At 46.3% G+C, this 17865-nt stretch overlaps 1 protein-coding gene across 1 annotated transcript; it reads right to left on the bottom strand.

The window, feature by feature from the left end:
- Positions 1–1185: 1185 nt before the first annotated feature.
- Positions 1186–8696, bottom strand: LOC121834186. Its single transcript, XM_042287928.1, has 3 exons — positions 7738–8696; positions 5712–7146; positions 1186–1356 (listed from the first exon to the last, which is right to left on the bottom strand). The coding sequence occupies exons 1-3, from the start codon at positions 8694–8696 to the stop codon at positions 1186–1188; spliced, it is 2565 nt and encodes an 854-aa protein (XP_042143862.1).
- Between the last annotated feature and the right edge of the window lie 9169 nt (positions 8697–17865).

Raw genomic sequence — 17865 nt, 5'->3', positions numbered from 1 at the left:
ATGGAAAGTATGGACCGGAGTTACCCTTTAAACAAGTCAATTATTAAGTTATGGCAGCTGGATTGGGACACACAGATCGATAACTAACTCCACATTATTAAGCCCAACTTAGAAGTAAGGGAGAGTTCCTCCCATAAGGACCGCCGTTCGGAAGTCCTTTTGTGCCGCTTGAGAATTGGTCATTCTCGATTGACACACCTGCACTTGCTCTACGGTGAAGATGTCAAGCTCTGTGAAAAGTGTGAGAAAGTGTTAACTGCCCTTCACATCCTTTGGAATTGTAGATTTCTTGATCATCAACGCCGAAGATAGTTTCCTTAACTTTTCAGAAACCACCTTCCATTTCATCCTTATTTTTTGCTTGGTGATAGACCTTTGGTACCATTTGCTCGCGTTTTAAGTTTCCTACATGCAATTTGCTTTTTGCACCTGATATAGGTAGACAAGTAAGTTTAGATGTAACTGCATGCTAGGCTTTTTAAGTTAACTTTCTTGGCGCAATATGGCCACAGTCGCTCTTGCGCCATTGAACCCCAATCATCATCACGCGGTTGGTACATACTTGGATAAAAACAACTTGAGGAAGAAGTTTTCACTAGAGCTCGTTGATAGTCAGCCGTCTCAACTCATCTCCTGTTTTCTTTCTATGTTTTTTCTTAATTCAGGCTGTTTTAGTCCATGCTTTCATTTTTCTATTTTTGGTTGAGAGGCAAGGTGTCTCCGGCGCTGTGTTTTTTCTTTTTCACAACGACCAACTAGCTCAGTTCTCGACTCGCTGTAAGCACCTCTCGCCGTAAGCAGAACCGCAGAGTGCCACAGGAAACTAAGCGTCTGCGGCGTTCGTACGAGGGCGTAGGACGAAACCTACATCATTGCCCTGCGATGCTTCACTAGCTGACCTGCTGCCAGCGTTGCTCACCCGCTGTCGGGCTGCTAACTCGGCTGGTACAACATTTTTAATATTGGTTTTAATCGGGAATGCGACGTTGGTTCCACGTGATATTTTGGGTATGACCTTATTTTGATCTCCTAAAGCGATATCGGCCCCTTTTATAGAATCTATGTTTTGGGGGAGTTGCCCTTTTAAAGTAGTTGGTCAGGGACTGGAGCAAAGCCTGTTTTTCGGGCAAGAAAACGGCGTGCCTGAGCACTGCTACCAGGACTGGTACTGACGCTCTGAATATCTTAAAAGCTGTCATCCTGGACACCAGACAGTACACCAAAAAGGGAAAATTTCAGATTGTGATAGAGCTTCATCATCGTTAGCAATACTGCGTCCGCGTTACTGATGCTGAAGTCCTTCCTCTTGTTCGACATGCGAGACTCCACATACAGGTCGCAAATGTTGTAGAATAACTTAAAATGGCACACAGGTTAGTGATACAAGGGCCGGTTTGTTTTTAACCCGTACAATCCCGAGCACTTGTTCTTTCTCAAGCTGTAGGGTATCAGCTTGGCTTCCAATGTCTTTCTTCGAGCTGTGAAGTTCAGCCTTGAAGAGCTGAAACACTAAAAACAACTCTGGTGTCAACAAGAATTATGTTGACGTGACTCTCATACTGGGCACGCAATGTTTACTCTCTCCCCTTTACAAAAATTGTTATACCTTTCTATAGAAAAGTTTCCGAAAAAGTCAATAGAGGATATAGAATGTCAACAGCTTGTCTCTTGCTATTAAATGTCAACAGCTTCTCTACAGAAAAGCATCGGAGAAAGTCTGTTGACATCCTATTGAAAATTGACCCACTTTTTTATTGAAAGTCAGCAGACTTTCTGTGATGCTTTTCTATTGAAAATCTCTTGAAAAGTCACGGTTGAATATTAAATGTCAACAGCTTTTCAAAAGAAAAGCGTAAAAAGTCGGTTGGCTTTTTATTGAATATTGGCCCACTTATTAATTGAAACTCAACAGACATTCTGTGATGCTTTTTGTTGAAAAGCTGTTGACATTCAATATTCCCTGTTGACTTTTTTTACAGCATTTCAAAAGAAAAGTACAGTGCTCAACGAAACGAAATGGGCCAGCGGAACGCGTGGCCTCCAGAACTTGCTGCGCCATCTACCGATAAAAGACGGGCTGCCTGGTGACGCGAGTCGCGCATGCGCAAAACTGATACGAGCGCTCAGCGGCTGTTCGCACACAGGCGCGCAACCCCCGATAATCTGCGCAGGCCATGATTTTGCGGAGTGACCACGTTTATTTTTCCTCAGAGACACTGTCGTGATGATGTGCATGAGTTTATCTTGCTTCAAATATATAAAAAAGAAAAGATAAAGCTTCATTTTTTATTCCATAAAAGATTGATGAGCCAGCGCGTCCGGCCTTTTGCAGCTATAATATATTAATGCAGAGTTTTATTTTTTCGTGGTTTTATTCAATTTTAGCGAGCGTCTGACAGTCATTAAAAAGCGTGTGTTGTGTCAACATAGTTTATTTGACATGTTACACAATGCTGCGCCTACCAGAAAAAAAATAATATAAGTAACGTGCTTGTTTTATTATCAGCACCTTACTCTAATATTTGCAGAACTCTCCATTGGCTTCACAAATAGCATTCATGCGACGCGGAAGGGATTCATAAAGATTCACCACCAACTCTGGACATTGCCGCAGCCTGTCCCATTCTTCCTTCACAGCATCCCATAGCTGGTCAGTCGTGACGGAGTGAAGTCCTCGCCGCGAAAGCTGGATCTTCATGTTTCCCCAGATGTTCTCGATGGGGTTCATGTCAGCCCCTTTTGGGGGCCATGGCATAACCGCCACTCCGCGTTCCTCTAGAAGGTCACGCACACGATTTGACTGATAAACAGGACAAAGGTCATGTTGAAAAAAAAAAGCATCCGTCAGGGAAAGGTCCCTTAAGAACGTAAGGAATGAGCTCGTGCTCAATGACGTCGCAATACGTTTCGGAGTTAAGCCTCTGGATTCTTACAAGTGGACCAAATCCTTCCGCTGACAATGCCCCCCAGACATTAACGGTTTGTCGCCCACTCCTGCCCACACGCTGCAAGTAAGGGGCATCATACCTGAAACATCAAAATCACAAATTATAAGATCCGGCTTGTTAAAAATTGTCGTGTTGCTCAAAAGTAACATACCGTGCACCTCGCGGTCTCCAAACTTGTTTTCCTTGGTGCCAGTCAGTTGAGAAAGAGGACTCGTCGCTGAAAACAACGGTTTTCCAGTCTTGAATCGTCCATGATGTCTTTTCCATGGCAAACCGCAGGCGGATATCTTTTTGTCGAGGAGTTAAAATTGGCTTCTTGCACGCAGCATAGCTCCTAATACCCGCTTCTGCAAGACGGCGTCGCACAAGTTGGTCACTGACATTCAGACCAAGTTCGCCTCGAATGTCACGGGCCGTAATAAAAGGCTGGTCGACTGCAGCAGCGACGATCCATCGATCTTCCTCATCGGTAGTGGACCTTGGGCGGACGTCGTGAGGAGCGTCATGGATGCGGCCGTTGTCGTCTCGAAACGCCGTGAAAATTCGGGCCACTGCGGTTCGGGTCCTTCCTGTCATCCGGGCGACTTCTCGTTGGGGCATTCCCGCGCGGCATAGGGCCACAATTCGCCAGCGTTCGTGAATTGGCACTCGCGACGGCATCTTCACGAATGGATACTGATGGCAGTGAACCGACAATTTATAGAAAAATAAATGTGAAGTGAAATGGCACTGTGCTTTTTATTAAAAGAAAAAAATATTGCCCTTTTGTTCCTTTTCTTTCATATTTGAGACAAGATAAAAGTATGCACAGGGCGTCAAACAGATCGCGATAAAACCACGCGGCGATTAAATAATAAAAAAAGGCTATCACTCTGCAGAGATTACCCATCGAGAGTTGTGCACAGCGTGGGAACAGCCGATGAGCGCTCGTATCAGCTTTGCACACCTCCGACTCGCGTCACCAGGCAGCCCGTCTTTTATCGGTAGATGGCGCAGCAAGTTCTGGAGGCCACGCGTTCCGCTGGCCCATTTCGTTTCGTTGAGCACTGTACCATCAGATGTTTTCTTGGCTCAATGGAAAAGTGACACGGAAGATATGAGATGGCAACTATTTTTCATTAGCTTTTCAATTTACTTTAGTGAATATTGTACCACGTTTCTTGGTTACTCGAGGCTATTCATATTGCACGTTTCCCTTTGACATTATGCCATTCATTAACCCTCTTCTGCTGCCTTTTGATCACATTGTATAATTTAAAAAAAATTTGAGATGGTTGTGATACGTCATTTGTGTACTTATAACTATTCCTGATGATTGAAATCGTGCCATTGGATTTCACTCAAGTTTATTAGTTCCAATACTACAAGTCTATTCTTTCGAGTCCTTTGACAGCATGTTGTTGTTTTTTTTTTTTACTTCGCGTCATCCACCTTGCAATGGCTGCAGACGTAGGCTGGGGAAGGAAAACGTGTTTGCTACAATCAGCCAGTATCAATACTTTTGTTGAGGAACCAAGGAATACGAAGGCAATTACGCTAGACAAATCGGTCGGTGCGACCTTTTCCTTTACTGTTCGTTTTTCAGACTGATAAAAATTACAAAATGCATGAGCTCCCGCCGCTTCCCTTCTTCCTCATCGCCCGGTTGCAACATCCTCCCCGAGCCTGAAGTTGACTTGGACGAATTTCCAGCAAATAAAGTTTCTGCGCGGGTCTCTTTATGAGCGTACCGTTTTGCTGTTTCACGAGACAGGCACGAACAATTCCGTCAGTTCCGGGGTACGTCTCTACGATTCTCCCCAGTTCCCAGAACAGCTTGGATGCTCGGTTATTTTCCACTATGACTACGTCGTCCACTTTCAGGGAGCAAGTATTGGTGACGAGATATTGATGAGCTGACCGCAACTCCAACAGGTACTCAGACCGCCAGCGTTTCCAAAAATGTTCCATGATTATTTTTTGATACTGGAACTGGCGAGCTGTTTCCTTCTGTGTCACGCATCCTGGGCGGTCGTTAGACAAGCTTGTTTCTGGTAGAACTGTCAAACTTTGCCCTATTAAGAAATGTGCTGGCGTGATGACTGAGGGGTCTCCTACTCCCGAGTAGAGATATGTCAGTGGTCTTAAGTTTACCATTGCTTCCACCTCAGCAAGGACAGTCGTCAGTGCTTCGAAGCATAGGCTGCTTCTGCCCAACACTTTCTTAAGTGCTGCCTTGACAGATCGAACGAGCCTCTCCCACCACCCGCCCCACCATGGAGCGGCCTCCACAATGAACTTCCAGTTGATTCTGTGTTCTGCAATGTATGATTTGAAAACTTCTTGCTCCAGTGCACCCAATGCCTTCTGGATGTCTTTTGATGCTTTCTGGAAGGCTAGTGCATTATCAGAATATATGTCCAGTGGTATGCCTCTTCTTGCTATAAAACGCCGGAATGCAAGCAAGAAAGCTTCAGCAGTGAGGCCCGTTGAGAGCTCGAGGTGAACTGCTCGCGTGGAGGCGCATGTGAAAAGTACGATGTACGCTTTGCTGCAGCTACCGTCGTTTCTTTTTGCGTACAGCGGCCCTGCGAAGTCGACTCCGGTTACCTCGAACGGCTTTGCCTTCTTGATTCGATCTGTCGGTAGCGGAGCTTGCTCAACAGCAGTTGGCCTCGCATTCAACCGTGAACATACGAGGCAACTTTTTATTACCTTCTTGGTCAGCTGCCTAGCACGTATTATCCAGTACCTCTCTCGTAGGTAACACATTGTGCTTGTTACTTCCCCGTGCATAACCTTACAATGAGCGTGCATCACAATTAGCTTGACAAAGTCATGGTCGTTCGGTAACAGGACTGGATGTTTCACATCGAGACTTTCCGTCAACCTCTGCAGTCGTCCTCCGACCCGCAGGATTTTGTTTTCGCCAAAGAGAGGATGATACTCTGCGAGTCTTACATTAACCTCTGTCGTATTTTTCTCGCGGAGCATAATATCCGTCTGAAACCTTTCGTCTTGTATCTGCCTGATCCAATACTGCTCTGCTTTGTCCAACTCTGCCGCAATTAATCCACCTCGTATTTTGTCATTTCTCTTCTGTGCGTTGTTAGCGAACCTGATGACCCAGGCAGTGATCCTCAGAACCTTCTGGTAATTCTCGTAACTTCCGGTGTCGAACAATGATGGAACTTCTTGGCCTTTCTCCAACAGCACATGTGTCTCTTCTTTTACTTCGAGTTGAGGCGTGTCTTCCAAGAACACTGAAGATTCAGGACATTCTGAAGGTTCTTGACTCAGCCAACTCGGCCCTTTCCACCAAAGAGAGTTAGCACGAAGCTCCTGAACGCCTAGTCCTCTGGTCAAGAGATCCGCCGGATTCTCTTGACCGGGGCAGTGCCTCCAGTGGTCCGGGGATGCCATGACGCGTATCTCTGCCACCCTGTTTTTTACAAATGGCTTCCATTTTTCAGGGACTCCTCTCACCCAACTGAGGGCAACCGTTGAGTCAGTCCACATAATGTAATCAAGTTCCACGTCATAATATGACTGTTTTATGTATCGTAGGAGTCTGGCTCCAATATTCGGCCCCATCAGCTTCAACCTAGGCAGTGATAAAGGTTTTATCGGTGCCACTCTTGTCTTCGCAACAACTAACATGGTAGCTGTTTCTCCTTGGTCATCGGCTGTTCTAAAGTACGCACAAGATCCGTAGGCTTTCGTGCTTGCATCTACGAAGACGTGTAGCTGTACTTTGTTGGCTCCTGCCTGGATGCCTCGCTTGACATGTCTTGGTATACTTAACGAGTGCAGTTGAACAAGGTCCGCCGTCCGAGCGTGCCATTCAGTGATCAAATCAGCGGGGAGTTCTTCATCCCAGCTGATTCCCAATGTCCACAGCTTCTGAAATAGCAGCTTAGCTGTTAGGACGAAGGGCGCGATCAATCCAAGAGGATCGAATACTCTTGAGGCTGCCTTGAGGATGAACCGTTTAGTGTCCACATTTGCTGAGAGGAATTCAAGCAAAGCTTCAACTTTGTAAATAAAGCAGTCCCCTTCGTGATCCCACATCATTCCAAGTACCTTGGAGGTTGGTGAAGGTGAGAGGCTTTTTTCTTCGGTCATAAATGTTGGCTCCTCCTTGTTGAACTGCTCCTGCAGTTGCTCATTGTTCGCAGTCCATTTCCGGAGTGTCATTCCTGCCTGTCTCATGACGTTCCTGGAAGTGTGGTAGAGCCTCACGGCATCCTCAATATCGTCGGCTCCGAGCAGTAGATCATCAACGTAGAAAGATGTCCTGAGTTACTCTGCTAATTGTGGGTCTTCGCAGACCAACTTCAAGTGATGTTGTATTGTAGCTGTGAGCATGAATGGACTAGACGTGGATCCGAAAGGAACCCGAGTCATCCTCCACTCTTGAATTTCTTCCTTGTTGAAAGGGAAACTTGGCTCCTCAGCAAACCAAAGAAATCTACAAGCATCACGATCATCTTCACGGATGGCAATTTGTAAAAACGCTTTCTTAATGTCGGTGGTCATTGCAACTGAGTACCATCTAAACCGAAGCAGGACCTGCAGAAGCTCGGGGTTCAAGTTGGGTCCTGTTACTAGGCACTCATTCAACGACCTGCACCCTTTGGCATGAGAAGATGCGTCGAAGACGATCCTTAACTTTGTTGTTGTTGCATCTTCACGTATTACTTCTTTATGCGGCATGTAATACATGACCTGCGCGCTGTCGCTTTCCTTTCTGCTCTTTATCACTTCTGCATGCCCATCACGCAAATACTGTCTCATTGCATGATCATACCGCTTGAGTAATCCCTCCTTTCGTGAGATTCTTCTCAACAAGCTCCCTAGACGTAAAATGGCAACTTCCCAGTTGTTTGCCAGCATATCAAAAGTGTCTTCTTTCCACGGCAGAGCCACTTCGTATAGTCCGTTTTTCTTAATGATGTTTTGCTCAAAGTGTGTAATGGTGTCTGCATCAGTGTCTCCGAGCTCACTGTCGGCAACTCCCATTCTGTCTAACTCCCAGAAGGGCTGTAGCGCCTCTTCCACTTGGGTTTCCTTTGTCTTCGCTTGTAGGACACATATCATCAGACTTGAATCCCATTGGAGCCTTCCCACCTGTCTTGAAGGACCTTGCAGCGTCCAGCCCATCTTTGTGTTGATCGCTACCAATCCGTCCACATCTGCGCACCTGGTCACGTCTCCTGTGCAGAACTTCCACAACTGGTCGGATCCAATCAACAGACTTTTTTCAGGAACTGTTTTTACACCTGGGAAAATTACGTCGTCTGCCAAATTCTTACTGCTTTCTCGCAGAAATCGCACAAACGGGATGTCCGTTGTTGGCGTAGATACGTCCTGGCAAATGACCGGGATGGAAATTGCTTCAAAGGTTATTTCTGTATTGTCAAATTGACTTTTGAGCTTTACCTCCACAACGGGACTGCGTTCTATAACCTTCGAAGCATTACTGGCGAAAGTGTTGAGTGCTATCTTTGTTCTCCGCAGGACTTTCAGCCCTAGGCGTTGCGCTACCTCTTCTTTTATAAATGTGCGCTGACTGCCACCGTCGATTATTCCCTTGACATAGCAGCTGCCAGCGTTGGTCACTAAAAATGCCTTGAACGTCTGGAGATATATGCCGTCCCTAAACTTCTTTTCTGAGCGCGCGCCCGCGCTGGATGCAGACACGCAAATCGTATCGTTACCTTGGGGCGAACGTTCCTTCATCCGCCTAACAAACTCAGGATCGCACATTGTGGTTGCATGTCTGGCTCTGCAAACTGCGCAACTGAGGTTTTTTCTGCAATCTCGTGCTCGGTGACCTTTCAATGTGCATCGGAAACATCTGCAGTCTTTTGATAACATACTTAATTTTTCCTCTCTCTGTTTGCTGCAATCAAAAGATGGCGTGGTGTGCTTCTTTGAATGGCAGAAAAAACACTGAGAATGTGTAGCATTTGTTGCGTTATGAAAAGCTGATGCTGATGCAAACGACTTTACCTTTGTCTCGTGTTTACCTCGAGCATCCTCAAGGCTACTTCTTTCTCGGCTTTCTACTTCCACACGCAGGAAGCGAAGCATTCCATTCAATTCGGTCACTGACTCCGACGTAGTATCCGCTGACCTTGAAGTTCCATCCGCCGATCCGTCTCCTTGGTCTTGAGCCGCTGCGTTGGTGAAAGCGGTGTTGTTGACTTGCCGGTGATACTCCACTGTAACCTCGTAAGGCAACGCCCTGACAAGAATGTCACAGAGCACGGCTGAAAAACTTGACGTGGGAACATTCAAAGAGTTTAGACACCGAACGTTGAGTTGTGTGGTGTCATACAGGTTTCTCAACCCTCTCACGTCATTAGCTGAAGCATCGTGCGGTAGATTCCTGAGGGCATTCAGATGCTGCCGCTCTATTCTCCTCTTCTCTCCAAACCTCTGTTGCAAGATGGTGATCGCTTCGGCATAGCATATTTCTGTTGTTGGTAGCCCGGCAATCGCCGCAGCAGCATCTCCCGTTAGACACCGACGAAGGTAGTGGAACTTATCTGTGGTTGTTAAAGTTGCATTGGTATGGATGGCTCCACCAAACTGCTCCCAGAATGTGAGCCAGTTGCTTTGCTCTCCATCGAAGGTAGATAGCTCCAGCTTCGGAAGCTTTGGTCCACGTCTCGCTGCGTTGTCTTGAATGCCGGTTTGGTTTCCGGTGCTCGCCGCCGAAGCTATTATTCTCTGCGATTGTAGGGACTCAATCTTGGTCTCGAACTCGCTGATCACCATGACGGCTTCGTCTTGGTATTCTGCAGTGGCGGTGCACTCACTTTCCAGCTCTTGGATTGGAATTAGCGGCTCTATCTCACCGTCAAGTAGTCGGAGCTCTGCATTGCTGGTAGTGAGTCTGTCCTTGATCGAACGCACTCTTGCTAGGTCGGGGCTGGGATCCTGGAGAATCCGATTGGCGTCGTTCATTATCCTAGTGTTCTGTGCCCGCCGAGCCGACCGCCTAGCCTTCAGCCTCTCCATTGACTATTCGTATTTACGAGGCCGTACGGTCGCCTGCCAAGGTTCCGTCGCTGTTCTTTTCCCAGTTGTCTGCTCCCGCCAAGGAACTGCTGAATTCCGTTGCAGCTGCAGGATTGAAATTCCCTGCGGCGTGTAGCTTGGGCCCTTGTGAAGCGGGACACTCCCGGGTTTCGGCACCATATGTTGAGGAACCAAGGAATACGAAGGCAATTACGCTAGACAAATCGGTCGGTGCGACCTTTTCCTTTACTGTTCGTTTTTCAGACTGATAAAAATTACAAAATGCATGAGCTCCCGCCGCTTCTCTTCTTCCTCATCGCCCGGTTGCAACAACTTTTTTCTAAGTGTGACATGACACCTATATATTACACTTATTAAAGCAGCGGCTAAGTAACTAAAAATATATTTATGCAGCAAAGCTGGTATTATCAATAAATGATTGATTACATTATACTAAAAAATATATAATTAGAGAACTAGGAAAATAGTAAGGAGATAACTGTTTTTAGAAATAGATGACAAATTTTAGACCATTTGGGGCAGAAAAAGTTAACAGTATTTATTTATTTATTTTGACCGGCCAACAAAGAGTGGGTCACTCAAAGCGTAAGTATAAGAGCTTTAGGTATCAGCAAAGTATAAGAACGAAACAAAATAAACTACACAAGTTTCTGGACTTACTGATGATGGCATTCTTTTCCTTGTCGATGCATTGCTTCGCGGGGATGTCTTTTCGAGCAGTGTGCAAGCCTTTTCATGTAGAGACTTTGTTCGCCTCTCCTCCACGGTGAAAACAATGCGCACCAAGTGCCGGGCAAACTTGTGTGGTTGGAATTCATAGTTTTTGTTGATTGTGGCCAGCAGTGTTGCAGTAACAGCTTTATGCGTGTTACCCACCAGAAAGAAATTGATTTGTGTGTGTGGATACTAAGGCCGCGCGATGCTTCTCTTCACGCTTGGTCGTTTCTGTACCACATCGCTCGCTTGTATTTGTGGACCGAGGCACAGAAATGAACAAAAATTTTAAGCAAACTGCAAGAGTCCATACATTCGTGAAATAGCTTATTAGTGAAGTTGAAAGTACCGGTCGTGGTGATAATTTTCTCGTCGTAAACTTCTGCACGAGTTCGGCCGTCTCCACGCCACCAACAGTAGTAAGTTCGGTCGGCATCGAAATCGTTTACACTTTCGGGTTGCAAGTCCTTTATGGAAGAATTCAGCAGTTTTCTTAAAGCCATCCAGGACATACTTGACTCAGACGATATACATGATCAGCTCGGGTGCGGCAATAGAAACAGGACAGCGAATATGACAAACAAAATCATGAATGTACACAAAGTGAGGAAATGGGAATCCGGGTGACTCGGACCTCGGGAAAGAGGCGCGCATTATAATCTAGTAGTGGAGTAACTCGGTAACTCGCCCTTTTTGGTTACTACAGTAAACATAAATATGTATTTCAGGTATAATTTTTTATTCTGATATATTTGAACTGATAAATAAACATGAAATATGTTCCAACGCCTACAACGCTTTTGGCAATAAAGCACACATCCAGCCGTGACGCACCTGCGCACCGCGGGTGGCGCTAGCGCGCTGGGACAACTCTCCGGAGTTACGTTAATGACGAGTTGTGCCTGAAGCCACCGCACAAGTACTATGCACAAGTGCATGTGTTGATGTTTGTGCTGGACTTGCAATCATGTTATTTTTATGTCTACACATGCGGTGAGCACGATTCCACTGTGTTCGTTCCCAGGAACGACAAGTTTTTGAGCAATGCGATTCCCTCTCTAGAACGGTTTTATTTCAGCTGGTACTGCTAGTCCTTGCACAAAAGTACCAGCTCTAAGCATGTCAGTACAAGTGATGTAAAAGACAAAACAATAAAGTACTGCATTCAATTCACTGCAGACAATATGACTCGCGACAACGTTCCATGTGTTTTTTTGCATACTTGCCGGTCTTTTTAGGAAGTGGTGGTTTAGAACTACGCTGAAATGTAAAGTCCAGTACACAAAATATAATCTTGCAATCAGAATGTTTAGTTTTCTGCTAAAGTGTGTTATTTTTATTTGCTGTTGTTTTATTCTCATTGGCATAAACAATGCTACTTATAAAACGTGCTCCGATTTGACACTTTCATTATAGAATAGAACCACAAGGGCATGGAAAATACACTCGTTGCTATCAATCATCTTTGCATCTCGTAAAAAAGGTGTTAGCCATCTTTTACGACAGGACATCACATATCATACAGAAACACTTAAATCAATCTCTGGCGCAGAATTCGGTTGCGGATAAGAAGCCTACGCTGGTACCCAGGAAGAGCCAACCCCACGAGAGAAATTGGAGCTCTGTACCTAGCCTCGCCATGCGTCTGAATGTACCTACATTTGCTGCCATTTATTCCTTTGGCTTGATAATGGCAGGTTGCAAATTTGCCAGCGTACAGCACATGTTGAAGCGTCATCCATCGGGGGGATCAGAGTAATGGGCACCGTTGTCCCGAGTATATTAATTCGCTGTATCATTCGCTCAACGTGAATTCGGACCTGGGCAAAGTAGTGTGTCGCACACTTCTGGCTCACTGAACTGCCCATGCACCGATAAAAAAGGCGGCATCACGAGCACCGCATCAGTGTCTGCCAGACTTTCCCTGATACCCGGAAAACATTTGTCAGCCAGTATTACGTCCCCGGGCTGCACAATGTTTCAGAACCTAGAGTCCACCGTAAAATGGATGTCGGAGCATCGGCCTCCGTACGCCATTGAACGGAAACAAATAGCCCCATTAGGGGTATAGCAACCAGAAACTTAAGAGTGTAGCCACTCACGTAGCTCGAGTACAGCACGCGCTGCTGGCCTACACTATTCGGCGTCTCTGTTCTCACTTCGTTGGAATCAATATTCATTTTGAATTTAAGGTAGTGGGCTTCAATACACTCTGGCAACATAGCCCCAGTGATGTGATTGCTGCGCCAATTGCGCCAAACTGCGCCAAGGGGCTAACCCTGCCACATCCTGCTACATTTCGCCAAAATATGGCTAATCTGCGCCAAGCCTGCGCCAAAGGACCAATTTTGGTCGCCTTTCAAAAACGGAACTAAACTGAAAACCGCAAGTGAGCATGCGTGAGCTTGGTGGCACAAAAGACGCCGCCGGACACAAAGTACCCTACATCAATTGCTATTCGGTCTTGCATGATTTTTCCCGTCGTCTCGCGTTTCGCGCTCTCGTCGTCTGGGAAATCTCATCCCGCGTCTTTTTTTTTTCTTTTCTTTTTCTTTTTTTTAAAATATTTTTTGCGATAGACGCGTGCGTGTGCACACCCTCCGATGTTAGTGTGCCGAGTGCCAAACATGCCGCGCGGCGAGAGTTAAAGGGATTGTCCGGTCGAAACCGGAAGTACTTAAGTTCTTGCGCTCGTTACGTCGAGGGAGCCTTCATGTAGACTAACATCATTTTTATTTTGATATATGACCTCCCGTTATTAATTAAACCTTTCATGAGCCTATCTACGAAACTGCACCCCGAATTTCGCCAGTGTCAATGGCTGACATCCGTAGGTGCTGCGTGACGTCACAAAACGCAAAGGTTTGTCGGATGGTCGGGATAACAAGCGTTGGTCGATGGATGTCTTGTATTTTGTTTCGAATTATATAGTCGCCAAGGCTACCCTACTTAAATACGGTTCTTTTAACGCAGTTCCCAAGCATGTGCAAAAAAAGTCACGCCTTTTAGCAGCAAATTACTCGCAGACAGCCACAAGCTTCGAGCAAACGTATATGCCGTTTCGAGCAAACACAACTGCGACGGCCACCGATCGAACTAGGGGCGCTTGCAAAGCAGAGGATGCAGATTTCGCCTCTGAAGCGGCACCTAAGTACACGAAGCGGCCTCTGGGTACACATGTGAGCGGATCCACTGGATCGGTGATGAGGCTGCGGATCGTTCCCTCAGAGGTGATGTCCGCGGGTCGGACACAAACGGCGAATCGTTCAAATGCATGTTGTCACTTGACTTGGAGAAGCTTGGTGAATCGTAGTCACGCTCCACTTTCACAAGCGGGTCAAACAGAATCGGGCTGCACGCGTGCTAAATACAGCTTAAGGCCCGTTCACACTCTTGCGACTGCTTGCGACCTCTTAAACCTGGGTTCCTTAAAACTTCTTAAACCAGAGAACACACTGGCGCCATCTATTGGGAAGCAGTGTAAACTCGGCGGTCCGGCATATTTTTTTTTTTTATTTCTCGAGCAATATCCTTTCTTTTTTGGCTCGAAAAACTTTTGTCAATGTTATAAACGAGCCTTTCTATGGGTATTACGCACTATTGACCTCGGAAATCCCGCAAAACCTTCGCTTTTGTGAAATGCAGTTCTAGGGTCACCGCATAGATGGCGCCACAATGTCAGTGTGTTCCCTCATTCTAGAAACATTTAAGAAGTAAAGGCCCGTTCACACTCTTGCGACCGAGTACGACTGAGAGAGACGAGATCTCTTAAAACTTCTTAAATGTTTTTAGAATGAGGGAACACACTGGCATTGTGGCGCCATCTATGCGGTGAGCCTGGAACTGCATTTCACAAGAGCGAAGGTTTTGCAGGATTTCCGAGGTCAAATGTGCGTAATACCCATAGAAAGGCTCGGCTATAACATTGACAAAAGTTTTTCGAGCCAAGAAAGAAAGGATAATGCGCGAGAAATAAAAAAAAAATATGCCGGACCGCCGAGTTTACACTGCTTCCCAATAGATGGCGCCAGTGTGTTCTCTGGTTTAAGAAGTTTTAAGGAACCCACGTTTAAGAGGTTGCAAGAGTGTGAACGGGCCTTAAGAGATCTCGTCTCTCTCAGTCGTACTCGGTCGCAAGAGTGTGTACGGGCCTTTATGGTATCGTTTCCAGATGTTTGGTTTCGGTATCGCTGCATAATCAAATTGATTGATCCGATTTGGGTGAGGAGTGGATGGACGTAGTTTAATATCGTTGGCACAGCATCACACGTATACCTCAGCGAGCCTCCTGTCCGCTTAGAGCTCAGCTCGTTGCTCTCTTCTGTGAGATGATTGCTGCATAAGCGGGATCTCGATCTTGACAGGAACCTAGTCCCTACGCACGGCGACGATCCACTTCGCTCGACACTGCACATCTCGCGGAAAAGTGTGACACGTCATGTCTTGGCTTGCATGTGCTGCCCGGTGGTTGTGGCACCCAACCGTGCAACAAAAATCTCACCCAACTACGAAAAAAGTCGAGCACAACAACAAAAACGAAGCACGCTGAGGCAGACGAAAATGCTCGCTTTGTGTTTTATGACGTCAGAGCTTCAATGTTGCCAACAAAAACAGCGTTTACGCTAGAATGCGATTAAAGCAGCATAAATTCAATTACTCACGCAGAGGGACATATAAAATTCAGATATTGCGCGTACGATCCGTCTCGAGGCAATAACAATGATATTCAATTGTTTTCTCGGATACAAAATTTGACCGGACAATCCCTTTAAGGTACGTTTATACTCAAACGTAACGTCGACGGGCGTGGCGCAGCCCGCACAGATACGGATTGGTCGCAGATATCGAGTTTCTGGTTGCCGGCCAATGAACGGCGCGCGTTCTGCGCTACGCTGCGTTCACTGCGCTCAACGTCGGAGTATAAACAGCCCTTTACTTGCGCGGCTAGAGTTACTTCGTGAGCTGAAGCGCTCGCGCGACCACCTTCGCCGTGATCGCGCGACGTCGTATGTGTCCGTCCCCACGTCGCTACAGATATGGCGCTTTCTAAACTGAAACGCATCGACATTCCTGCTCTTGTTTAAATCATACGCTGCTATAAAGATCCCTCCTTAACTCAATGACTGCTTGGCGAAGTTTTGATTACCTAGGTTTTTCTCGATAAGCTTTCTTTCGAGAGGGACCCCAGTACGTGAGAAATCTGCCGCGAAAGAAAGTTGATGACGAGAAGTGAGCTAAAGCAAAGAAGGCAATGTCTGCACGCTGAACCCGCACACCGCGCTTGTTTGTCTCGAGTTCAGTCGTTGCACAAATTTAAGCGCTCCAAGAACTTTTTTACCCTGATTCGATCGCAATGTCTTGCATAGATACGCTCAGGTTCTTTTTTTCTGTGTGTTTAGCCTGTACCTCGCCTGCCGGCCTGGCAAGCACGCTCCGCTGGACTGTTTATTGTCGTCTGCTGGACAGTTACATTTTGCATACTATTTTGGGAACCAGTTGGCGACGGAGCGGAGTGGCATGGTTTCGGTTTTGATTGAGCAGCCGTTGCTTCCGCGCGCGTGACGAAGCACGTGTAACTGCAAGCCTGCCGAAGTTGCCCTCACGAGGAGGTGAACATGATTGCACGAGAGGCACCAGCCGGGACGCTTGCAATCCATTGTTTTACATTTGCTTACTTTTTATAAAAATCTGCCACGTCTGGAACCAGTAAAACAATAGCAAGTTTTTTTTTTTCTTTTTTTTTTTTCGGAATTGCTCGGCATTGCCTACAGCACTGTATACTTGTGGGATGTCTCAGCAGCAAACACACAGGCAGTGAGTTCCGCCCCAACACGTCACATCACAACACAACACATAGTGCCCTTCGTTTGTCCAGCACTTAAAACAAATATTTATTTTTCTAAGAATATATTCTCCACAAGTCACTTTTTTAGCTTTGAAACACTGTCTTGGCTGCTCCAAAGGCCACATTTGCTGCTCCAAAACACTGTTTTGGCTGCTCCAAAATGTGCTCCAAAATGGCTTAGACCAATCACATCAGTGTAGCCCGCATAATGCTAAATGGAGGCCGAAAACTCCACCTCGCTGTCGCAGCAGTCAGCGTTGTTAGCACAGCTCGAAAGTGGCGTGATGCCGTTGTTCTGTCAACACTAAAAGTACACCAAGTGCAGTGTAGCTCAACCCGAGTTTCAGCTTCATTAGAAAGAAGAGCAGCCGGTTCCCCAGCGTCAAACACAGCTCCGCTCGGGGACAAGGGGCAGCATGCTCAAAAACAAAGCAAATGCACTCATGCTTAAATTTCAAATGCCTTGTAACGAATCCTCTGAATGTTGGATGCCTTCATGACCTCCGAAGAAACTTGTCCTCTCAGCTGGACCTGAATATTTGAAGATACCCATGGCCGGTGCTGTGTCCTAAAGTCGCAAACTTCGCGATGTGTGATTTGTGTGCAACCATCTCCACCTTCGAGGAAGCACGTGTAGGCTGCAAAGCCTCGACTGTAAGTACCGAGATCATCGGTCTGGATGTCCTTAAAGAGCATTTCCTATTTTGCGAATTTAGAGAGGCCAGCCATGAAACGTGCATTGTTTTGGTGCTGAAAGACAGGTGCTCTAAGGGAGCTAAGGCTCTATGTGTGCACTGCGGCGTGTGTTACAATCACCGTACTAATTTTGATCTGCCACAGAATTAGTCTTTCCGCTATTGGCAGTGAGTGGCTGTAACTAGCATCCCGGATTCCCTGACCCCAACTGCGACGGCGCAGGTCAGTCGGCACATATTTTTTTATTATCCGACTAGCTCGGCTTTTGATATGCAGATTTAGTGAATGACATATCACCTGGTTTTCTGATGCTTTCCCGAGTTTCTGTTTCAAAATACCACCTCCCAACAAAAATTAAAAAGAAAAATTGGGTTCGATTTTTGGTCTGGTTATGCAAAACTAAGAGATTGAGTCCTCTACGACTTTTTGAAGAGCTGGTTATCTTAGCTCGCGTCTCCAGTTTAGCATTGTCCTGACTTCGATGTATTCTGGTTTGTGTCAGATACCTTACTTGAACCGCAATAAACTCACTTACTTTGTTATTATTGGCGAATCTCACTTCGAGTGATCCATTCGACGGAGAGTGCAGTAGCACTTCCCATGATCATAAAAATCATTAAAGCAAAAGCGAAA

The sequence above is a fragment of the Ixodes scapularis genome, unplaced genomic scaffold (assembly GCF_016920785.2).
Source record: "Ixodes scapularis isolate PalLabHiFi unplaced genomic scaffold, ASM1692078v2 ptg000597l_1___fragment_1__unscaffolded, whole genome shotgun sequence".
NCBI lineage: Eukaryota > Metazoa > Arthropoda > Arachnida > Ixodida > Ixodidae > Ixodes > Ixodes scapularis.
Note: the sequence above shows the minus strand (reverse complement) of the source record. Positions and strands in the feature narration are given on the sequence as shown.

Coding starts and splice junctions, on each gene's coding strand:
- LOC121834186 (XM_042287928.1), bottom strand. CDS start 8,696: ATGTGCGATCCTGAGTTTGTTAGGCGGATGAAGGAACGTTCGCCCCAA. Junction 7,147..7,737: donor AAGGAGGGATTACTCAAGCG/GTATGATCATGC, acceptor CCACACTTCCAG/GAACGTCATGAGACAGGCAG. Junction 1,357..5,711: donor GTAAGGTTATGCACGGGGAA/GTAACAAGCACA, acceptor TGCCATTTTAAG/TTATTCTACAACATTTGCGA.